The sequence below is a fragment of the Grampus griseus genome (genome assembly GCF_964374135.1).
Source record: "Grampus griseus genome assembly, chromosome: 3".
In the NCBI taxonomy this organism is placed as follows: domain Eukaryota; kingdom Metazoa; phylum Chordata; class Mammalia; order Artiodactyla; family Delphinidae; genus Grampus; species Grampus griseus.
Genome location: NC_139019.1, coordinates 63,534,785 through 63,561,163, shown reverse-complemented (window position 1 = coordinate 63,561,163; position 26,379 = coordinate 63,534,785). Strand labels below are relative to the sequence as shown.

Below are 26,379 nucleotides of genomic sequence, written 5' to 3'. Positions count from 1 at the left end.
TATTTACACAGTAAAATATCATTTGTGATTCTTTGAACTATATATATTATTCTACAGAAATAAAAGTATAAATTGAAAATTTCTGGGAAGTACACATGTAACTTTCTCTAGTTACCTCTGGGTAGTGGATATGTAGGAGGGTGGTAAAGGGAGACTTTTTACTCTTTATTTTACACTCCTGTATACTCTTGTAATTTTGTAACATGAACGTGAATAATTTTTTCAGGGGCGTATAGTTGTTTTACAATGTTGTGTTACTTTCTACTGTACAGTGAAGTGGAGTTCCCTGTGCTATATATCATGCTCTTATTAGTTATTTTATACATATTAGTGTATGTATGTCAAACCCAATCTTCCAATTCACCCCACCAGCGCCCCCACCACTTTCCCCCCTTGGTGTCCATACATTTGTTCTCTATATCTGTGTCTCTATTTCTGCATTGCAAACTCTTTATCTGTATCATTTTTCTAGATTCCACATATATTCGTTAATATACAATATTTGTTTTTCTCTTTCTGACTTACTTCACCCTGTATGACAGTGTGCAGGTCCATCCACGTCTCTACAAATTACCCAATTTCATTCTTTTTATGGCTGAGTAATATTCCATTGTATATACGTACCATATCTTCTTTATCCATTTGTCTATCGATGGGCATTTAGGTGCGTCCATGACCTGGCCATTATAAATAGTGCTGCAATGAACACTTGGGTGCATGTGTCTTTTTGAATTATGGTTTTCTCTGGGTATATGCCCAGTAGTAGGATTGCTGGGTAATATAGTAATTCTATTTTTAGTTTTTTAAGGAACCTCCACACTGTTCTCCATAGTGGCTGTATCAATTTACATTCCCATCAACAGTGCAAGAGGGTTCCCTTTTCTCCACACCCTCTCCAGCATTTACTGTTTGTAGATTTTGTGATGATGTCCATTCTAAGTAGTGTGAGGCGTTACCTCATTGTAGCTTTGATTTGCATTTCTCTAATAATTAGTGATGTTGAGCAGCTTTTTATTGCCTCTTGGCCATCTGTATGTCTTATTTGGAGAAATGTCTATTTAGGTCTTCCACCCATTTTTGGATTCGGTTGTTTATTTTTTTCATGTTGAGCTGCATGAACTGTTTATATATTTTGGAGATTAATCCTTTGTCCGTTGATTTGTTTGCAAATATTTTCTCCCATTCTGAGCGCTGTCTTTTCATCTTGTTTATAGTTTCATTTGCAGTGCAAAAAATTTAAGTTTCATTATATCCCATTTGTTTATTTTTGTTTTTATTTCCATTACTCTGGGAGGTGGGTCAAAAAAGATCTTGCTGTGATTTATGTCAGAGTATTCTTCCCACATTTTCCTCTAAGAGTTTTATAGTGTCTGGTCTTACATTTAAGTTTTAATCCATTTTGAGTTTATTTTTGTGTATGGTGTTAGTGAAGTGTTCTAATTTCATTGTTTTACATGTAGCTGTCCAGTTTTCCCAGTGTCACTTATTGAAGAGACTGTCTTTTTCTCCATTGTATATCCTTGCCTCCTTTGTCAGAGATAATTGACCATAGGTGCATGGGTTTATCTCTGGGATTTCTATGCAGTTCCATTGATCTATATTTCTGTTTTTGTGCCAGTACCATATTGTCTTGATTACTGTAGCTTTGTAGTATAGTCTGAAGTCAGGGAGTTTGATTCCTCCAGCTCCGGTTTTTTTCTCAAGATCACTTTGGCTATTCGGGGTCTTTTGTGTTTCCATACAAATTGTAAGATTTTTTGTTCTATTTCTGTGAAAAATACCATTGGTATTTTGATAGGGATTGCACTGAATCTGTGGATTGCTTTTAGTAGTACAGTCAAATTTGCACAATATTGATTCTTCCAATCCAAGAACATGCTATATTTCTCCATCTGTTTGTGTCATCTTTGATTTCTTTCATCAGTGCTACAGTTTTCTGAATACAGGCCTTTTACCTCCTTAGATAGATTTATTCCTAGGTATTTTATTCTTTTTTTTTTTTTTTTTTTTTTGCGGTACGCGGGCCTCTCACTGTTGTGGCCTCTCCCGTTGTGGAACACAGGCTCCAGACGCGCAGGCTCAGCGGCCATGGCTCACGGGCCCAGCCGCTCCGCGGCATGTGGTATCTTCCTGGACCGGGGCACGAACCCTTGTCCCCTGCATCGGCAGGCGGACTCTCAACCACTGCGCCACCAGGGAAGCCCTATTTTATTCTTCTTGTTGTAATGGTGAATGGGATTGTTTTCTTAAATTTTCTTTCAAATTTTTCATTGTTAATATATAGGAATGCAAGAGATTTCTGTGCATTAATTTTATATCCTGCAACTTTACCAAATTCATTGATTAGCTCTAGTAGTTTTCTGGTGGCATCTTCAGGATTTTCTATGTATAGTATCATGTCATCTGCAAACAGTGACAGTTTTACTTCCTCTTTTCTAATTTGTAGTCCTTTTATTTCTTTTTCTTCTCTGATTGCCATGGGTAGGACTTCCAAAACTATGTTGAGTAATAGTGGCAAGAGTGGACATCCTTGTATTGTTCCTGATCCTAGAGGAAATGCTTTCAGTTTTTCACCATTGAGAATGATGTTTGCTGTGGGTTTGTCATATATGACCTTTATTATGTTGACGTAGGCTCCCTCTATGCCCACTTTCTGGAGAGTTTTTATCGTAAATGGTGTTGAATTTTGTCAAAAGCTTTTTCTGCATCTATTGAGATGATCATATGGTTCTTCTCCTTCAATTTGTTAATATGGTGTATGACATTAATTAATTTGCATATATTGAAGAAGCCTTGCATTCCTGGGATAAATCCCACCTGATCATGGTGTAGATCCTTTTAAAGTGTTGTTGGATTCTGTCTGCTAGTATTTTATTGAGGATTTTTGCATCTATATTCATCAATGATATTGGTGTGTAATTTTCTTTTTTTGGTCGTACCTTTGTCTGATTTTGGTATCAGGATGATGGTGGCCTCATAGAAAGAGTTTGGGAGTGTTCCTTCCTCTGCAATTTTTTGGACGAGTTTGAGAAGGATGGGTGTTAGCTCTTCTCTAAATGTTTGATAGAATTCACCTGTGAAGCCATCTGGTCCTGGACTTTTGTTTGCTGGAAGATTTTTAATCACAATTTCAATTTCATTACTTGTGATTGGTCTGTTTATATTTTCTATTTCTTCCTGGTTCACTCTTGGAAGATTATACTTTTCTAAGAATTTGTCCATTTCTTCCAGGTTGTCCATTTTATTGGCATAGAGTTTCTTGCAGTAGTCTCTTAGGATGCTTTGTATTTCTGAGGTGTCTGTTTTGACTTCTTTTTCATTTCTAATTTTACTGATTTAGTCCTCTCCCTCTTTTTCTTGATGAGTATGGCTAATGGTTTATCAATTTTGTTTATCTTCTCAAAGAACCAACTTTTCGTTTTATTGATCTTTGCTATTGTTTTCTTTGTCTCTATTTCATTTATTCCTGCTCTGATCTTTGTGATTTCTTTCCTTCTACTAACTTGAGGTGTTTTTGTTCTTCTTTCTCCAGTTCCTTTAGGTGTAAAGTTAGATTTTTTTTTTTTTGGTGGTATGTGGCCCTCTCACCGCTGTGGCCTCTCCCGTCGCGGAGCACAGGCTCCAGACGCGCAGGCCCAGCGGCCATGGCTCACGGGCCCAGCCGCCCCGCGGCACGCGGGATCCTCCCGGACCGGGGCACGAACCCGTGTCCCCTGCCTTGGCAGGCGGACTTTCCACCACTGCGCCACCAGGGAAGCCCTAGATTTTTTATTTGAAATTTTTCTTGTTTCTTGAGAGAGGATTGTATTGCTATAAACTTCCCCATTAGAACTGCTTTTGCTGCATCCCATAGGTTTTGGATCGTCGTGTTTCCATTGTCATTTGTCTCTAGGTATTTTTTGATTTCCTCTTAGATTTCTTCAGTGATATCTTGGTTATTTAGTAGCATATTGTTTAGCCTCCATGTGTTTGCATTTTGCACAGTTTTTTACCTGTAATCTCATTGTATTGTGGTCCGAAAAGATGCTTGATATGATTTCAATTTTCTTAAATTCACTGAGGCTTGATTTGTGACCCATGATGTGATCTATCCTGGAGAATGTTCTGTGTGCACTTGAGAAGAAAGTGTAATCTGCTGTTTTCGGATGGAACGTCCTATAAATATCAATTAAATCTATCTGTTCTATTGTGTCATTTAAAGCTTATATTTCCTTATTAATTTTCTGCCTGGATGATCTGTCCATTGGTGTAAGTGAGGTGTTAAATTCCCCCACTATTACTGTGTTACTGTCAATTTCCTCTTTTATAGCTGTTAGCATTTGCCTTATGTATTGAGGTGCTCCTTTGTTGGGTGCATATATATTTACAATTGTTATGTCTTCTTAGATTGATCCCTTGATCATTATGTAGTGTCCTTCCTTGTCTTGTAATACTGTTGATTTTAAAGTCTATTTTATCTGAGTTCTGCTACTTCAGGTTTCCTTTGATTATCATTTGCATGGAATATCTTTTTCCATCCCCTTACTTTCAGTCTGTATGTGACCCTAGGTCTGAAGTGGGTCTCTTGTAGACAGCATATATATGGGTCTTGTTTTTGTATCCATTTAGCCCATCTGTGTCTTTTGGTTGGGGCATTTAATCCATTCACATTTAAGGTAATTATTGACATGTATGTTCCTATTATCATTTTCTTAATTATTTTGGGTTTGTTTTTTAGGTCCTTTTCTTCTCTTGTGTTTCCCGCTTAGAGATGTTCCTTTAGCATTTGTTGTAGAGCTGGTTTGGTGGTTGGTGCTGAATTCTCTTAGCTTTTGCTTGTCTGTAAAGCTTTTGATTTCTCCATCAAATCTGAATGAGCTCCTTGCTGGGTACAATAATCTTGGTTGTAGGTTCTTCACTTTCATCATTTTAAATATATCGTACCACTCCCTTCTGGCTTGCAGAGTTTCTGCTGAGAAATCAGCTGTTAACCTTATGGGAGTTCCCTTGTGTGTTATTTTTCCTTTGTTGCTTTTAATAATTTCTCTTTTTCTTTAATTTTTGTCAATTTGATAACTATGTGTCTCGGTGTGTTTCTCCTTGGTTTTATCCTACCTGGGACTCTCTGTGCTTTCTGGACTTGGGTGGCTATTTCCTTTCCCACGTTAGGGAAGTTTTCGACTATAATCTCTTCAAACATTTTCTCGGGTCCTTTCTCTCTCTCTTCTCCTTCTGGGACCCCTATGATGCGAATGTTGGTGCATTTAATGTTGTCCCAGAGGTCTCTTAGGCTGTCTTCATTTCTTTTCTTTCTTTTTTCTTTATTCTGTTCTGCAGCAGTGAATTCCACCATTCTGTCTTCCAGGTCACTTATCCATTCTTCTGCCTCAGTTATTCTGCTACTGATTCCTTCTAGTGTATTTTTCATTTCAGTTATTGTATTGTTCATCTCTGTTTGTTTGTTCTTTAATTCTTCTAGGTGTTTGTTCTTTAATTCTTCTAGGTCTTTGTTAAACATTTCTTGCATCTTCTCGATCTTTGCCTCCATTCTTTTTCCGAGGTCCTGGATCATCTTCACTATCATTATTCTGAATTCTTTTTCAGGAAAGTTGCCTATCTCCACTGCATTTAGTTGTTTTTCTGGGGTTTTATCTTGTTCTTTCATCTGGTACATAGTCCTCTGCCTTTTCATTTTGTCTGTCTTTCTGTGATTGTAGTTTTTGTTCTGCGGGCTGCAGGACTGTAGCTCTTTTTGCTTCTGCTGTCTTCCTTCTAGTGCATGAAGCTATCTAAGAGGCCTGTGCAAGCTTCCTGATGGGAGCGACTAGTGGGTAGAGCTAAGTGTTGCTCTGGTGTGCAGAGCTCAGTAAAACTTTAATCCACCTGCCTGCTGATGGGTGGGCCTGTGTTCCCTCCCTGTTGATTGTTTGGCCTGAGGTGACCCAGCACTGGAGGCTACAGGCTCTTTGGTGGGGCTAATAGCAGACTCCAGGAGGGCTCACACCAATGAGTACTTCCCAGAACTTCTGCTACCAGTGTCCTTTCCCGGCGGTGAGCCACCCCCCCCCCCTGCAGGAGACCCTCCAACACTAGCAGGTAGGTCTGGTTCAGTCTCCTATGGGGTCACTGCTCCTTCCCCCTGGGTCCTGGTGCACACACTACTTTGTATGTGCCCTCCAAGAATGGAGTCTCTGTTTCCCCCCAGTCCTGTCGAAGTCCTGCAATCAAATCCCACTGGCCTTCAAAGTCCAATTCTCTGGGGATTCCTCCTCCCATTGCCAGACCCCAGCTTGGGAAGCCTGACATGGGGCTCAGAACCTTCACTGCAGTGGGTGGACTTCTGTGGTATAATCGTTCTCCAGTTTGTGAATCGTCCACCCAGCAGTAATGGGATTTGATTTTACTGTGATTGCACCCCTTCTACCGTCTCACTGCGGTTTCTCCTTTGTCTTTGGAACGTGGGGTATCTTTTTTGGTGAGTTCCAGTGCCTTTCTGTCGATGACTGTTCAGCAGTTAGTTGTAATTCCGGTGCTCTCACAAGAGGGAGTGAGCACACGTCCTTCTACTCCATCTTCGAACGTGAATAATTTTTACTTTTGGAGCTTGGGATAAAGAGTATGTGCTAAACATGTGCATCTAATTTCACTCTGTCTTGAAGCTACAGACCAAGATTGTTTTAAAAGTCATGAAACCTCAAGATTAGGAGAAAAAACAACAGCAACAATCCCTTAGATGCTACAAAGAAAATGGACTAACAGTTATTGACTTAGAAGCCTCAAGGTATTTGAATCTTAAGCAGCTATGAGGAAAAGTAGGACCCCACTTGAGTTATACCCAGAATCCTAAGACTCAGGAACTGGTGGCACAAAGTGGAAGTGGAAGCTGGGAGTAGGGGAGTTGGGAGGGGAGAAAACAACTGGTTGAAAGTGAATTAAGCAGCAATTAAATCCCTCAATCCCCTGTTCCTCTATATGCTACTAAACTACCACCATTTTCCTACCCTACAGAAGACTACAGTTGACCCTTGAACAATGTGGAGGTTAGGGGTGCCAACCCTTCACACAGTCAAAAATCTGAACATAACTTTACAGTCAGCCCTGCATATTTGTGTTTCTACATCCATGGATTCAACCAACCATGGATCATGTAGTACTGTAGTACATATTTATTGAAACAAATCTGCTATAAGAGGACACGCACAGTTCAAACCCATGCTGTTCAAGGGTCAACTGTAGTTTTCTTCTCTGGAGAAGGTAAAACATAGGGTGTGTGTACCAGCTTCAGGCACAGTGAAGGATGAGAGTACCACCAAAAGCAAGGGATTAAAGGAATGAGTACAAACTGAATGCTGAGATTCCCAGCTGTCCCCACTGAGCTCCCAGAACATTAGCAGTCAGAAAACTGAAAGAGTCCCTGGGGAATCTCACAAGCCCAAGAGGAAAATTCTAAAGGTACCATATACCAGGAGTTCCCCCAATAAGTGGACCATTGAGTTCACACTACAGTTCACCTCATAATTTGCAAGCCACATTCAACTACACAGACCTTGCTATCGGCATTTTAGTTCCCCACTCTTTAAAAATGATCAGACAGATTAAAAATTCTAACATGAAATGCAAAAATTAAAACAATCAATTAATGGACCAACAAATACTAGAAGAAATAGAGCCTATACAGGTAGAAGAAATCTTCTAAAAAAAATGTTAACAATATCCTCAGTTAAACAGAGAATATTGAAATAAGAGTACTGAAATAAACAGAGAATCATGAAGTAAGAATGGCATGTTATATTTTTTAAAAAAGAAACATTCAGAGAATAAGAAAACAACCAAAAATTTTTAGAACTTGAACTATCAGAGTAGAAATGAAAAATGCAACAAAAGAGGCAGAAGATCAACGTGATAAAATTTCCAAGAAGGTAAAGCAAAAGTGTAAAGAGATGGAAATACAGAAGAAAGTTCGATAATCAGTCCAGAAGATTCAATCAACTCAAATAATAGAGCTGCAGAAAGAAAGAAATCATCAAAAAATAATTCAGAGATGTGTTACATATATACAGTGGACTACTACTCAGCCATAAAAAAGAATGAAATAATGCCATTTGCAGCAACATGGACGGACTTAGAGATTATCATACTAAGTGAAGGAAGTCAGAAAGAGAAAGACAAATACCATATGATTATCACTTATATGTGGAATCTAAAATATGACACAAATGAACCTATCTATGAAACAGAAACAGACTCATGGACATAGAGAATAGACTTGTGGTTGCCAAGAGGGAGGGGGTTGGGGGAGGGGTGGAGTGGGAGGTTGGGGTTAACACATGTAAGCTATTATATATGGAACAGATAAACAACAAGGTCCTACTGTATAGCACAGAGAACTATATTCAATATCCTGTGATAAACCATAATGGAAAAGAATACATTAAAAAAAGAATGTGTGTATATGTATATATATATATACACACACACATCTGAATCACCTTGTTGTACAGCAGAAATTAACACATTGTAAATCAACTATACTTCAATAAAAAAAATAATTTTGAATTTATAATTGTACTTCCAAACTTTAAATAATAATAATAATAATAATTCAGAAAAATTTCCCAGAACTTGGTTGCCAGCTTGAAAGGGCCCAATACAATGAATTAAAACAGAACCAAATCATGGCAAATCACCATGAAATTTTAAAACACTGGAGACAGAGAGAATTTTCCGTTTCCAGAAGGAGAGAAAAAAAGAACAACAACAACAAAAAGTCACACAAAGAATCAGGAACCAGTATGACTTCAGACTGTTTAACAACAATAGTAGAAGCTATTGAAGAAGACAATGAAGTAACACAAAATTCTGAAGGAAAATAATTTATAGCTTAGAATTTTTATACCCAACCAAACTACCAATCAAATGTGAGAGTAAAAGAAAAAAGACATTTCCAGACATCTATGTTTCAAAACTTACTTCCAGTGCCCTTTCTCAGGATGCTTCTAGAGAACGTACTCTACCAAAATGATGGAATAAACCAAGAGGAAGTTATGGAATACAGAAAACAGAAGATTCAGTTCAAGGGAAATAAAGGGAATCTAAGAAGACAGCTATTCAACAGGTATAGCAGGGCAACCAGTCCAGGTTGGGTCAGGTAGGAAGGCTCAAGAAAATGAAATTAACAGAATATTTGATGAAAATAAATATCTGGAGATGAGAGGACAATGTAAGTTTGAGTTAATGATAAGTACACAACATAAATAGTATATATATATATATATATATACACACACACATATATATACACATATATGTATAAATGGATGAATGCTAAGAACATATTTAGAAAGATAATAATTAACTACAAGGAATGAAGTAAATTACGCAAAAAGAAAAAAAAGGAAGTTAGGTCCACCTGAACAAAAGCTGAGTTGAAAATGCATCATAAAGCACCTTTTCTCCAGAAAGGCCATGGCTTGCTGGGAAAGATACATACAGGAAGCTGCACTGTTTGTATAAATGTGCAGCCTAGAATTAATTTACAGCCTAGAATTGACCTAGAGTCATTTAATAGTACATGCTAATAAAAGAGCAAAAATTAACATTTTCAATAGAATTTCTGAATAATAATGTCTTGTAATTATTGTAATTTGATAAGCAAAAAAGGGGATTGATGGTTCACGTTCAGGTATGATATAAAGTTTAAGTCAGCAACAGAAGCAAGGTGAAAACCAGAAGTGCTTGCAATCAAGTCCTAAGTGCCCATGGCAGGTTGCTCCCAAACTTCTTAAGCAAAATGACTCAATGGAGCTGCAAGAAAGCTGAGGATAAGGGTAAAACTGTTGCTCCTGGAGTCGCTCATGTTCAACCCCATTTCTGGCAGCAACCTTCTCTGTGGAAGAGCTTGAGAACACATGCCCAAGTGCAGAGGCAGGTCATCACAGGACTGGAAGAACTCCAGCCTAAGCTCCATACTGAACACATGGCTTTGGGCTTCTACCAGTCTAGCTATGAAACTATTCTCGCCTACAAAATTCTGGAAACACTCTCCTTTCAACATTTACTAAGTGCTATAATCCTTTAAATGTATTCACCACCCTTAGCACTTATGTATCATTTTCTTACAAAATAGTTATTGAGCAGTTAATATGAATTCCTATGACTACCACTATTTTCTAAGATTTAAATTTGAAGTCTTACTATCAAAAGAAATGCTTATTTTATTTAAGAGTCGGCCCACTTGGTATCCTCTATTATTATCAACATAAAAATACCTATTTGTGCCTATTCCACGACACTTTCCACACAGCCAGATGGCCTAGGCCTACCACTTCCACAACATCCAAACCGTGTTCCTTACCATTTTCTGAATTTCACATAATTGGCACAATCTGTACCCAGGATATCACTCACCATTTGGTGCATACAGCAGAAGCTTATTTAGAGTAATCTAATGATAAAGAACAGACATGTGTTTGATGGTATGTTCCAAGAGCCAGCTAACTAATCTATAAAAATTTGCTTTAAAGCATTCAGACTTCCTAAAGTTGGTCTGTTACCAAATCATTTCTAATCTTCGCTTTTCAAATCAATCTTTAGGCACATTCTTGTGTAAACACTGAAACAGCAACAAGGAACAGCTTCTGAGTGAGTCACAAGTCCCTTTAGTATAGTCTGAAACTCTAAAAAGTCATTCCTACTCTGCCTGTTGGTTACCTTTAAAAGGATCATATTCCATCATACGTGGAATCTAAAAACAAAAACAAAAACAGAAAACCCAAATTCATAGATACAGAGCACACGTTAGTGGTTGCAGGGGGTGGTTGTGTGAGCAAAATGAGTGAAGATGGTCGAAAAGTATTTGTAAGTTGCTAAAAGAGTAGACCTTAAAAGTTCTCATCAAGAGAAAACAAAAAAAACTTTGTAAGTATGCAATGGTAAAGGATGTTAACCAGACTTACTGTTGTGATCATTCTGCAACATATATATATATATATATATATACACACACACACACACATTGAATCCTTATGTTATATATTGATACCTGAAACTACAATAACGTTGTTTATCAATTATACCTCAATTTAAAAAAGAACTAGATTCTGACATTTACCAGAGTTTTAAACTTTTATAAGTACACAAACTTCATGAAATGCAAATATTAAAGTACAGTTTAAAGAGAGGCAGGAAGGCATAATAGAAATCACTGCATCCATTTTGATGCCATGGATAGTTTGATTCAGCTCTTCTGATTAGCAATTGATAATTTTTTCAGCTTTGCTCCTATTTTCTTTTGAGAAAAACAAAAACCTCTAACATCTGTCAGTGAATCCTTTCAAGTAGTGAAGGCAATGTGTTTGGAGATCTGTTGCTTGATGAACGGTTATAAGCCCTGATTGTCAGCCACTGGGTTAAGGTCGAAAACAAAATAACAAATGGTTTGACATCCATTCTGTAACCTCAAAAGAGTCAACCATAAGACTTTCAACTACCAGGGCAGCCTCTAGTATTGGCAGCAAAACAACAACACAGTGCACCAAGCGATGGTACAACAGATGCCGCAAACCCCTTAACCAATGCACACATTTTTTCCCTAGGGGTTAGTATTTCCCAATTTCAACTTGTTCTTTCTTTTCAAATGTAGCCGAAGCATATGGAACAGTTACGTAAGTCCTCTTGGGCGCTGCAAGTATTCTTGGAAGCAGTAGTTATTATTCTAGTAAAACTTTGTGGGGGAAAAGGCCTAAAAAAAGTAAAGACTCATGAAAAATTGGTCACAACTAAAGTTTGGGCACATAAAAAAAGTTCTACAATAAAATTATTAAATTGGCAAGGGTTTACATTTGGGCAAAAAATAAAATTTGCTTATGTAGGGACAACCAGGGAAAAAAATGCAGTGGTATTCAAAACTGCTACTACATCAAAAATGGTAATGTCCAAAAATGTAAGCCACTAAAACCCCATCAAGGACCCTCATTTAAATATGAATTCTGTCACTTAGTAATAAGTTACTAACCCTCTTCTTAGCATCATCATTTAGTCAAGGTAATGCAAGCTGTTGTAGCATTATATAAAGACAGCAATATACATAATTTCTCACCAGTAAGAAGGTGCTAAACCTTCTCAACCTCATGAAGTTTTTTTTTACAAGGAACAAAGGGTCTAATGTATGTGAGTGACTTCTGCAGTAGGTAAGACACTATAAAAAGTTTATTAACAACGATAAATATAACTAATTGATAATTTTTAAAAATTTTAGGCACATTTTGAAGATAAAGCAAATTATTTCTCTAACAAACCTCACTTGTTACTGTTATGACTTAAACTGTAAAGCTTAAGTGATGAAAATCAAAGGAATGCTTTTTACTTACACTCAATATCCAAACTTGTCTGCATATTAATACCACCACAAATATTTTACTAGCAGATTTCTCCTTCAGTTAAGAAGGAGAAATAAGAAGTTGTTCTGAGGTCAAAAGAAATAAGGCATCTCTTTCTAAAAGTAGATGGTCTAAGTAGATTTCCTATTTTGATGATGGTCCATACTTTGAGGTTGAAACAGGAGAACATCCTGTATTATAACAGAAGGGCCTCTATGTATTGCTATAGTTAACAAAAGTGGGCAAACTTTACTATTTACAATGCAAAAATTGGAATAATCTCAGTTTGTGCAATTAAAATCTCTAAGGATTCTCTCATGTTAGCTGCAAGATTTTACAAAATAAAATAAAAATAAAGCTCTGAGATGTTTCCCATTAGCACCTGGTGTCCTCAAGCTGAAGAACATTATCAGTTTTAAAAGATTCGATTTCTATCACACTTACTTTTTTGTGATAAATGCTACAGAGTCCTCTTTCGATGTCAGGCAATTTACGTAGATGATTTTCTATCTGGCCAAACACACTGGATTCTGAATGGAGAACTTCAGATACAGCATCAAGTCGAGCATTTATCTCCCTGTGAGAACAGAGTAATGGCAATTATCAGATATGTTAGGAACTCAGACTGCAGACATTTCCCACTCTGATGCCCAGCACTGTGAGAGCAGCCACTTAGAAAAGAACAAAGGAGACTCTTCCTCCACACCTCTGGCCCTTCTCTGCCCCTTATCATCGAAATCGAAGAGCAGGTACCACACAAGGAAAGTCATTAACTAGATGGCTAGTCATTAACTAGCCAGCAGAGACTGGCTCCTTAAGTTTTCCTTCCTCCAGAGCAAACACACAGACTACACTTCCCAGCCTCCCCTGCAGTGAGGTATGGCCGTGTACCCAAGTTCTAGCCAGTGAAATGTGGGTAGGAATGATTACACCACTTTTAGCCCTGGCCCATAAAACCTCCTGTGATCTTCCACATTCACTCTTTCCCCCTTTGCCAACTGGATGTTGAGTCCAGGACAATTCTGTGAGCCCCTCACCTGCTGACTCCATCAGCATGGGTGTGTGAGTAGAGCAGAAAACCCTCCACTCCCACATCTGCTACCAAATGAACGTTTCATTAGCAAAAAATAAACTTGTATTGTATTTAAACCACTGAGATTGAAAATTTACTTGCTACCATTGCTTGTATTACCTGGCTAATAAAATGGGTCTACGGTGGGCAAATGAATTTTCTACTCTGACTGAAAGGACGGACCATCTCAATCAAAAAGCAATTCTTTCAGCTAACCAACTTTTTTGAGAGAATACTTGGTGGTGGTGGTTGAATTGATCAAGTGTTTGACTGAAATGGGACTAGGCACACTGAGCCTGGGCAAAGACTGGGAGCAGCAATAGAAAGTGCAGAGGATGGGACTTCCCTGGCGGTCCAGTGGTTAAGACTCCACGCTTCCACTGCAGGGGGCACGGGTTTCGATCCCTGGTCAGGGAACTAAGATCCCGCGTGTCGTACAGCACAGCCAAAACAACAAAAAGGAAAGTGCAGAGGAAAAACATCAGGAGACACGGGAGGCCAAGGCTGCAGGATTTTATGAATGGCTACACCCAAAGTGATGGGCCGCTTGGGGAGAAATGGTGAGACTCTGTCAACTCAACATGGAAACCTGACTAAATGTGTGCTAAATGAGATAAGGCCCATCCAGCACCTATACACATCAAAGGCCTACACTGGGTATGATGGCCATATGTGAAAAGACTGAAATAAGTAAACATATCTAGTAGAAAACGGGTCTTTAGTAAATGCTTTTTGGATCAATGAATGAACAAACAAGCAAGCAAATGAAAGAATGAACTGACATTTGGGGGGAAATGGGGCCATCAGCTGTTGAATACACATCTATCAAAGTTCTGTTGATATCATATACGCTGATGTGAAGGGCAAACCTATATCAGAATCCTGCCTAGATAACTATTAAATTGAGTATTTCACAATTAATTAAGTGCTTTTATCTTTGTTATCCTTATAACTATCTTGTGAATTCACAAAACAGATACTAACTTCAGGTCTCATTTTTTAAAAATATATTTATTTATTTGGCTGCACCAGGTCTTAGTTGCGGCATGCGGGATCTTTAGTTCCCTGACTAGGGATCAAACCCAGGCCCACTGCATTGGATGCCCAGAGTCTTAACCACTGGACCACCAGGGAAGTCCCCAGGTCTCATTTTTGTTCCATTTTGTCTCTGGCTCATCCTCTGCTATGGAGAACAGGCATTTGGTTTAGCATGACAAAGTAGAACAAGCCAGAGCTTTGTAGACACACAGGCTGATTCTTCCATTCTCAATGGGATGACCTCTTAAATCTATTCAGTTCTTTCCATGTCTATTGCCACTACCCTAGTCTAAGTAAAAATCATTTCTCACAAAGAGAAATGTTCTACCAAATCAGCCTCCTAACTTTCCACCCCATGCGCACTTTTGTCCCTTTTTCCAATCCATTCTCTACACTGTAGCCTGAGTGGTCTTCCTAGAACCCAAACTTGTTCATGCCATACCTCTGCCTTAAGCTCATCAATGACCTGCCATTAATCTTAGATTCAAATCCAGAATCCTTAACTGACCTTTCAGACAACTGATCCCTGCTTACCTCACAAGTCTCGTCTCAGATCACCTGTCACTCTCTTCCTTTCACTCTAAGTTCCAGCTGGACTGAACTTCTCCCAACATCACGGTCACTCCAAGTTCTCTGACATCAGGGCTTTATCATCTGCTCCTCACTCTGCCTTGAAGACTCCTTTCCCCTTTCCTACTGCCTACCAGCTTCCACTTTGGCAAACTCCTTCTCACTCTTCCTCTGAAAGGGCTTTCTAGACTCACTAGACTATATTTCATCCTTTGCCATCCTTTTCCATACAACCCTCTGTTTTCTTTCCATAGTGGAACTTACAACTGTATTTACTTCTCTACTATCTTTACTGCTAGACAGTAAGCTTGGTGAGAATGGGGATCATTTCTTCAGTCCCATAGTTCTGAGATCATGATACGTGCTCAATAAGTAGCTGTTGAATTTGATTCAATTGAATTTCAAAGACTACATATAAAATAAATCAAGATGAGGTGAAAAAATAAAAAATTAAATTTTCTTTGCATAAGATTGTTAGGGTAAAACACTGATTTATTTTATCACAACGTTTACCCCAAATGCTATACAAATATAAAGTTTTATTTTAATAACTCACTCCTGCACAAATGAAAGATGACACCAATTGAAATAGATTAAGTTGATGCTGCAGATGGTATGAGGACAGATAAAATAATGCCATCTGTGAATGTATAAAAGACAGCCAGATAGCTACTCCCTCAAAGATTATAAAGGTTGTCTGAAATATGGAAAGATAAAAGCAAAAGAGGTTAATAAAAACCTAAATCACATTTATGAAGTCTTCCAAAAGACTTTTAAAAAAATACTTTCTTGGAAAATAGAAAGGTAGTAGCTTTTTTTAGCCTTGTGACAGCCCAGACAAAAGCCTGTTCACTATGAATCACTTTCACATTAACCCAGCCTTTACTTGTTAGGGAGGTAACAGCTCAGAGGTTAAGAATTTGGGCTGAAAACGTAAATGACCTCAGTTCAAATCCAGGCTCTTCCATTTACCAGTAATTTAAACTTGCCCTATTTTCTCCATCTATAAAATGGAAATAATAATGGTCCCTAACTCATAGAGTTGTTACAAGAATTCAATGAAATAATACACATTAAGCACTTAGCACATTGCCTGGTACATAGTAACTACTCAATACATGTTAGCTGTTACCACCATTATTATTACAGAGATCTTTATTTGGTTATGAAATTTGTTTGGTAGGCATCACAGAGAACAGCTCAGGGGAGGGAGAAACAGCACCCAAAACATAAGCTTGGAAATAACTATGTGTAGACAAGCCTTTAGGCATAGATATGCAAAAAGGTGTTTTGTGCAAAGTGAACAGGAAAGGATTACACAAGGAAAGCTAGTTCTGGCATCTCAAGTGCTACATCTGACTGGTCGTAGTGACCTGAAGTACTGTACTAAGATTGGTTAGTAGGTACATTGAGAAAGAATGCCATAACCAACTACAGATGTCTAACACGGGCAGGGAGAGGGGGAGACGGGGAGAGGGTGTGAGGCACTGTTTACCACCACGAATTTCTCATCACTGGGGCAGCTATACTTCCACTTTTATCTCCTATAAGCAGAATGCAAATCAATGAAAAATGACTTCTAATCAAGTTTTTTAAATAAAATGGTATATCTTAGAACTGTTCTTTAATTAACAGGTATAAGACTTTCTAAATAACCGTAATAAAATAATAGGTCAGACCACCAGAACAGAAAACAATTATTTTGGTGCAGTCAATGAGAGAGATCAACAAAACAGGAAATAGCACTGTCAATTAAACGAGGATAAAGATATTATTCCAAGATGCCCTATGGTATTCTACAACTGATCTTATCACATGATACATTCTAAACAAATGAAAAGAGGACACCTGAGTCATTCATTTCATTCCATATGACAAAAAAACAATGAATGTGAGGTCCTGGGGATGACAAATATTCTTCTTCACCACCAAAGATCCAACGAGTAAATGTGGGTGTCACTGGAGGCCTTCACATTTGAAGATGAACTGAGTGATGACGTTAATGTCTGTTGTATGTGACTGTCACTCAGAAACACAGTGTATCACCTATAGCTACTGCCATAGTAAGGACATGTGATCAGTCTGTACCTGCTGGTTGCTATTTGTGGAGATGCCTCTATAATTCTAACATCAGGTTATTTGGGGAGGAAAGAAGTAAACTACTGGGGAGAGGTTTTTCGTTGTTGCTGTTTGTTCTGATTTTTTACTGAAAGGTTAGCTCTAAAGACAGATGATATAAAATGAGTAAATTAAATTCAGACATTAACACATTACTCATGCGATATGGCTAAACCAACTACCTAAACAACTTTCTGGTAGAAACATGAATCACAGGCCTTCTCCTAGGGCCTAACCATCATTATTTGAATCCACCTAGCTTTGCCTTTCACATACACTATTCACTCATTCATTCAATGAACAATTACTGAGTGCTTATAAAGCACCAATTGCAAAAATAGAAGATGGAGAGTGCAAATATCACGCTCAAAATCTTATAGATCACGAAAGAGTTTATTTTATTTATGAAATTACATTCTAAAGAGCTATTCTCAATATGTACTTTGTTGCAAATTGTAAATCACCCAAGTTTTTAAGGATTTTTATTACTCATGTTCAAATGAGGCATCATTTTACCAAGAGACAATTCACCCTTTTCAGAATATTAAACAGAACAATTTTCTGACAGCTACCTTCCATTATTGGTTCAGGCCACAAACCTGAGTCTTTGAAAAGAGCATGAATATGATTTGTGTTTTTGATGATAATGGGAATGGGTATTTTCAGACCATCCCTCCCACTGCGGACAATTCAAAAAGCCAAACAAAACATAAAACACGTTCATGAAAGCATCAAAGGACTAAAAAAATGGTAAGGAAAAACTATACTAAAATCTAAAAGAAAGCAAGAACCCAAAGAAATAATCCAGCAGTCAAAACCACTTTTGCACTAAAAAGATATGCCAGAAGGATCTGCTGTAAAAATAAGCTGGCCTCATAGTAAGGGTAAACTTGTAGAGTAGGTGAGCATCATTTGGATGAACTGAAACATGTCAAACACTGAACCTGGATTAAGATGTTCCAGACTGGAAGTATCACTGAGAATCTGGCAGGAGCAAATGAAAATCTTCTTTGGGAAAAGACACCTTCATCTTAGCTCTCATGTTATTTATTTATTTTTATTGGAGTATAGTTGATTTACCATATTGTGTTAGTTTCAGATGTAGAGCAAAGTGTTTCATTTTTTTCAGATTACATTCCATTATAAGTTATCATAAGATACTGAATATGATTCCCTTTGCTATACAGTTTATCTATTGTTATGTATAGTAGTCTGTATCTGTTAATCTCATACTCCTAATTTGTCCCTCCCTCCCTCCCTCCCCTTCCCCTTTGTTAACCATAAGTTTGTTTTCTGTGTCTGTGAGTCTGTTTCTGTTTTATATATAAATTTATTTGTATTATCTTTAGATTCCACATATAAGTGATATCATATAGTATTTGTCTTTCTCTGACTTTCACTAAGTATAATATTCTCTAGGTCCAATCATATTGCTGCAAATGGCATTATTTCACTCATTTTTAACGGCTGAGTAATATTCCATTGCATATATATATACCACATCTTCTTAAGCCAATTGTCTGATGATGGGCACTTGGGTTGTTTCCATGTCTTGTCTATTGTAAATAGTGCTGCTCTCTCACTTTATTCTTAAAAATAAAATTTCTAAATAATATAACCAGCATTCAAGCATAAAAAGAAATGAGATGAGTAAGAAGCAATAGAAACAACAGACAACAGGAAGAGACATAAAAACTACCAAGCTTTGTGGGGTGTGGGGCTGAATGATAAAAAATAATAAATTCAAAAGACATTGTCAAAAGAAAGCAGATGAATTACAGAACAGGTAGAAATTAGAAATCAAATCAGTTATATAATTTCCATTACTTTACAGGTGATCTTTCTTTGCTCTCTATAGGATTTTTGTCTCTGATTCAGTGTTATGTGTAGTTTCATCATGATTTAGCAAAATGTGGAATTCTTGTTTGTTTTCAATTGCACTTTGATTCAATTGTGTTTTCTAAACCTAAGGAGTCACATCTTTCATGAAATATGAGAAACTCTCATCTTCTATCTCTTTGAATACTGTCTCTCTTTTCCTATTCTCATTTTCTTCTACTGGAAATCTGATGAGGATTATGTTAGACCTGATTTGTCTTTCAGTCTCTTCTATCTCTGATCACACTATCTTTCTGTGCTACACTCTAGGTAATTTCTTCAGATATCATCTTGGAATTCAGATATTGCATCTATTCTGGTCTAACCCACCCACCATTTCTAAAAGTTGTATGTAGTTCTTCTTAAAAAATCAACCTGATCTCTTTTGATGGTATTTTTGTTCTGTGCTCATGTTTTTATTCTCTTTTGTATTTTTTTTAACTTGGTGGTTCAATATTTATCTTTATAATCCCCTTATCTGAAGGTCTTGGGATTCTAAGTCTACTGTTTTATAATTTCTGCGGACTCAACTCATGATTACTTGTTTCTCCACATCTTTTGTAATTACGGTTTATGAGCTTACAGCAGAACTTGCTCTTTGAAATTCCTAGGAGGCCTAGATGAGAGTGTATCCCTTCAGGGAGGACCTGTATTTGCTTTCGCTAGGAACCATAATGCACAATGGGACAATTTTAAATAAATTTCATAACTTAGAAATTGCCAGACCACAGAGATAAAACAAATTAAAATAACAAACCTGAGTGAAGGTGGGCCTGTGGTTAAGAATTCTTGGAAACTTGGCAACTATAGTACAAAGCAGAGACCAGCTAAATGTTCCTGAATAGACTGCCTCCCAAAAGATGCTGGTTAATCCACATGCAATAACAGGGCAGACGTTTGGGTAAGAGGCATTTAGGGTCACTTTTTTCTTGGTGGCAGCAGTCCCCTTCTCTGCTCTCACTCGCATCCACACAGCAAAGGAAAAGAGGCATGGGGTCAACACCAATCAGTCACAGCTCCCAGTTATGCTTCACCCACCACTCTTCCTTCCCATTTATGAGAAGTAGTGTGTCTCACTGGGCTGAGTAAGAGCAGAGTCACCACAGGTGAACATTTGTTGGCAGGCTCATGGAACATGGGAAACCACAAAGAATAAACAGAGCCTCCTCGTGTAATTAATTTCAGGAAGTTCCAGAGTTAAAATGGCATTTAGTTTTGCTAATATAAACTAAATGTTAAGTGGAGCAAATATATAATATTCTATTACTTTGTCATTTAGGCCAGGGCTATAAATTAGACATACAAATATTAATACTCGAAACATATGGGTTTACCAAAATAAAAGTCATTTAATTATTCAAGAAGATTAGCTATCACTAAAATGTACTTTAGAAAATTACACAAAAATCTAGTCAAGGACCTATTTCCTAAAACCAACAATTTTCAATTTTCTTAAATATTGGTGTGATTTAAATGCCAAGAATAAACTTAGCATGCTTAATTCTCTTAAGCAGTTTTATAAAAATCTAATTTGAATTATAAAAGTATTCTTCATTTGTTCTAATTATGTTATTGAGCTATACAGTGAGTCACAGCATTTTATTTCAGGTATAAAAGTTTCCATCAAAAAAAAAAAAAAAGTTTCCATCACTTGCATCTCCTTCTCCTCATTAGATTACACCTTGACCAAATTAGATTAGACACTCCTTGAGAGTAGGAACACTGTCATTGACACTAAATAATACAAAATTAATAATAACTATCTGGGACTTCCCTGGTGCCACAGTGGCTAAGAATCTGCCTGCCAATGCAAGGGACATGGGTTTGATCCCTAGTCCGGGAAGATCCCACATGCCACGGAGCAACTAAGCCCATGCACCACAACTACTGAGCCTGTGCTCTAGAGCTTGCGAGCCACAACTACTGAGGCTGCGTGCCACAACTAATGAAGCCCGTGCACCCAGAGTCCATGCTCTGTAGCAAAAGAAGCCAACGCAGTGAGAAGCTCATGCACCACAACAAAGAGTAGCCCCCGCTCACCGCAACTAGAGAAAGCCCGCAAGCAGCAACGAAGACCCAACACAGCCAAAAATAAATAAATAAGTTTAAAATAACTATCTTATACTACTAAGTGTTAATGTGCACTTGGTCAATCAGAACAGAAAGTTGAGCTTCCTAAATTCCCAGGACTCAGACAAGTTAAAGTATTAAATAAAAGAGAAAGGCTGTGATCCAAGCCCAATCACATACAATGACAGTCCTCAAATGCTAATGGTTGCGTCATGTGAGAAGGGACTCACACAAAGGCTCTACCTCCTTACCAGTGGTCCTTGAAAATTCTCCTCATGATTCTGACTATAGCTACAGGCAAAAGATAAAATACAGGGATGTACCAGATTCAGGAGAACTGACCAGGACAGATACTGGACAACTGACATCATGGGCACACAGCCTCCTTCCTGTCACGACTGGAAGCCCCCCAGCCAGGTCATCTTATGACTGTCTTCCCATCTTTCTAAAACAAGATGTGGTGGAAAACAGATGCTCTCAAGTCTAACATGGGCTTTCCAGAGAGATGGGCTTGGGTTTGAATCTCGCTTTTACCTGATCAGAATGGGGGTGAAGGGGTGGTAGCAGTACCATTTAAAAAATTCATATGTGTGTGTGTGTTTATGTATGTATTATATTCTCTATATTATTTACTTTTTAAGAATAAAACATTGCAAACACACATAAAACACTACCCCAGCTGTATTTCTTTCCCTTTCCTCCCTTCCCAGAAGTGACCATTTTCCTGATGTTAGTAAATATCCTTTCTACTTCCTATTTTTATATTTCTACCACTTATGTCTGAACCCCTAAACAACACAAATGTGTTACAAAGTTCAGATAAATGGTTATTGTGCTCTATGTATTCTTTTATAACATTGTTTTTATGAGATTTATCCACATTGAAACATGTAGACTTGAGTCATTCATTTTAACTGCCATATGATATTCTAATGTATGACCAGATAACTATTTTTCCATTCCCCTACTAATAGCTAGGTTGCTTACAATTTTTTGGTATCACAAAGCTCACAGCTATCTTCTTGACTGCACAACTGATGTCAGGAACCACAGTAATCCTTTATATGTACCATCTTATTTGGTCCTCACAACACCACTATGGGGTAGGTAATGCAATTCCCATTTTACAGGTAAAGAAACTGAGGTGTACAAAAGTTCATAACGTGACCCAAGTGACACAACTGAATGAGGGAATCAGAACAAGCTCAAGTGTCTCATTAACTCCAAAACTGTGCTTTCAGACATAGCCCTATGTGCTTTGCTGGATGATCTCAGTTAATGAACCTGAGTGTCAGTTTTTCTCATCTATAATATAGAAGCAGTAACCATCTCTGAGGATAGTTGAAAGAACAGAGATAACACAGATGAAAAATGCAGCTGAAAAACCAGATGAAACACCAGTTAGACCTGGTTTCCCTTTCTGCCATTTTCTTTCCACTCATATGATCCTCTTGAGTTTTCATCTTCTGCTTCCCCCCACATAGAGACTAGTTTACAGAGGAACAGACCTCACCTCTCAAGCCTCAGCACTTCCCTCTTCCCACCCTGGCTACTCTTCTTTCCTCAACTCTTAGATTTGGACGTCTGCTCCTTTCTACCAAACATTTCCCTTTCTTTTTTTAAAAAAATATGTCTCATTTTCATCCCTAAAATCAATCTAACATTTTGCATAAATACCTTCACCTGGACAGATACAATCCAGAATGTTTTTCAAAGGTAAGGGAGAGTAAAGATTTTTCAGAATACTGTACTATAGGAGCAAAATTGCATAATGTTTGCAATTTACAAAATTCAGTGTTCTTTACAATCTCACTACAGATATTGAAAAAATGTGTGATACATTTAAATAATCATCAAAACACTTGTTTCCATTCCAGAGATGTGTACATTTGATCTGCCCATGCCAGGAAGAGGAAAGATATGAAATAATTGAGCCTATCTGTTATGGATTGAACTGTGTCCCCCCAAAAATATATGTCGAAGACCTCCGTACCTCAGAATGTGACCTTACTTGAAAATAGGGTTATTGTAGATGTAATTAGTTAAGATGAGGTCATACTAGAATAGGGTAGGCCCCTAATCCAATTTGACTCTATTCTTATTAAAAGAATGCCACATGAAGAGAAATGCACACAGGGAGAATACTATGTGAACATAAAGGCAGAGATAAAAGACAACACATCTCCAAGCCAGCAAACCACCAGAAGCTAAGAGAGAGACACTGAATAGATTCTCCCTCACAGGCCCACTGACATTTTGATCTTGGACTTCTAGCCTCCAGAACTGTGAGACAAATTTATGCCATTTAAGCCACCCAGTTTGTGGTACTTTTGTTTCAGCAGCCATAGTAAACTAATACACTGTCTAAATCACCAATTATGTAATTCAGATTCTACAGGTATGGTCTTTAAGAGCCATATGAAAATCACGTTGACCCCAAATATTTCCAAGCAAATAAATTCTGATTCAGATGGGTTTAGAGTTACGAGCTAGACCTTTTTACATGATACTTAAAACTAGCTATGCCTGAGGTGGATGATAGCCCCTTCCTGTCACCCAGCCTGGCTTCCTTACTAAGTCACATGACTTTCTCTGATCAACTTCTATCTATTTTAATTCCACTAGGGGTTTGACAAGAATGCAAGATGTCGCCACACCATTTCTTCCACTGTTAAGTACAATGTTTTCACACCTGAACAAGCAATTATTCCACTAAAAGAGAAGAAATGATTTCTCAGAACCAAGTCTGTGGCACTAAAACAAGGAATCACATGAAAGAAAACTGCTTCTAAGGTTCTTTTACAATCAAGAAGTTTTTCTCAGAAAATTAAACTTCCCTTATATAGGTTTGTCTTTATTTTCAAAGCCTACTGAGAACCCTAAGATTTTCAAATGGATTCATTTGTTCATAGTTTCTTAATCATCTGTTATATTCAAAGTACTATGAGCTGCCAGTGTATTCTATGTGTGTGTTTGGGGTGAAGTAGTAAGAAACAGGACATAATTGAGAGTAGATAACTTTCTATAATGGGAGGAAGGAGAACAAGGAGGACTTCTCAAAGGAGGAGTCTGAGTTAGGACTTTAATGACTTTAAGGACTTTCTTTTCATTATCCATTCAATAAATACTTACCAGACTATACTACAAAGCCACAGTAATCAAAACAGTAGGATACTGGCACAGAAAGCAGACACATAGATCCATGGAACAGAATAGAGAGCCCATGGTCAATTAATGTACGTATGGTCAATTAATCTATGACAAAGAAGGCAAGAATGTACAGTGGACAAAAGACAGCTTCTTCAGTAAGTGGTACTGGGAAAACTGAACAATTATATGTAAATCAATGAAATGACAGCATTCCTCACACCATATGCAAAAATAAACTCAAAATGGATTAAAGACTTAAATAAAAGGCCTGAAACCGTAAAACTCCTAAAAGAGGACATAGGCAGAACACTCTTTGACATAAATTGTAGCAATATTGTTTTGGATCTGTCTCCTAAGGCAAAAGAAATAAAAGCAAAAATAAACAAATGGTGCCTAATTAAACCTAAAAGCTTTCGCACAGCAAAGGAAACCATCAACAAAATTAGAAGACAACCTACTGAACGGGAGAAAATATTTGCAAATGATATGACCAATAAGGAGCTAATATCCAAAATATAAAAACAGCTCATACAGCTCAATATCAAAAAAAATAAAATAAAAACAACCGGATTCCAAAGTGGGCAGAAGACCTGAACAGCCATTTTTCCAAAGAAGATATACAGATGGCCAACAGATGCATGAAAAGATGAACAATGTCACTCATCACCAGAGAAACGCAAATCAAAAGTACAAGGGGATATCACCTCACACCTGTCAAAATCGTTATCATCAAAAGGTCTACAAATAACAAATGCTGGAGAGGATATGGAAAAAGGGAACCCTAATACACTGTTGGCGAGACTGTAAATTGGTGCAGCCACTATGGAAAAGAGCATGGAGGTTTCTCAAAAAACTAAAAGTAGAACTACCATATGATCCCGCGATTCTCCTGCTGGGTATATATCTAAAGAAAACAAAAACACTAATTCACAAAGATACATACACCCCAATGTTCATTGCAGAATTATTTACAATAGCCAAGAAATGGAAGCAACCTAAATGTCCATCAATAGATGAATCGATAAAGAAGATCTAGTATATTTATACAATGGAATATTCTTCAGCCATAAAAAAGAATAAAATTCTGCCATTTGCAAGAATGTGGATGGACCTAGAGAGTATTATGCTTGTGAAATAAGTCAGAAAGAGAAAGACAAATATTCTACTCTATAACTTATATGTGAAATTTAAAAAATAAAACAAGCAAATTTATATAACAAAACAGAAATAGACTCCACAGACATTGAGAACAAACTAGTGGATACCAAGGGGGAGAGGGAAAGGTGGAGAGGCAAGATAGGGGTATGAGATTAAGAGATACAAACTATTATGTATAGAATAAACAAGGATATATTGTACAAACGGAATTATAGCCATTATTTTGTAATAACTTTAAATTGAATATAATCTATAAAAATATTCAATCACTATGTTTTACAATATTATATGTTTCAGGTATACAACACAGTGATAATGTTGTGAATCTACTATACAACTATACCTCAACTTAAAAAAAGGAATACTGATATATGCTACAACATGAATGAACCTTGAAGATATTATGCTAAGTGGTAAGATAGTCACAAAAATACAAACCTTGTGTTATTCCACTTATATGAGGTACCTATAATAGTCAACTTCATAGAGACAGAAAGTAACATGGTGTTTGCCAGAGTTTAGGAGAAATGAGTACTGAGAAGTTATTCATGAACGTGTACTGAGTTTCAGTTTTGCAAGATGAAAAGAGCTCTGAAGATGGACTGTGGTGATGGTTGCACAATACTAACGTATTTAATACACTTAAAATGTACTTAATGAATGTACTGTACTTAATGACATGTACACATAAAAATGATTAAGATAAATTTTACATTATGTGTATTTGACACTAATAATACAGATTTTGTTTAAAAAGTGCAAATGTAGAAAAATGAGCACAGGGGAAAAATACTTATCAATTGCTTGTTATAAATGAAACACACAGTTGAGTGAGACGGGCAGATATTAAACAAACACTGATAAACAAATACCAATCATAGTAAGTCCTATATACACTATCCAAGAATAATACGAAGAACATAATTTAGATCAGGAGGTCAGAGAAACGCTCTCTGAAGAACTAACACT

General features: G+C 37.3%; 1 protein-coding gene across 2 annotated transcripts in view; it reads right to left on the bottom strand.

Moving 5' to 3' along the window:
• MSH3 (mutS homolog 3) overlaps window positions 1–26,379 on the bottom strand; it is a 180,909-nt gene that overhangs the window by 80,475 nt on the left and 74,055 nt on the right. For both annotated transcript variants that reach the window (XM_082650995.1, XM_082650996.1), the window contains exon 13: window positions 12,801–12,933. In XM_082650995.1, coding sequence (XP_082507121.1) covers window positions 12,801–12,933 — 133 coding nt within the window. The remainder of the gene's footprint in view (window positions 1–12,800; window positions 12,934–26,379) is intronic.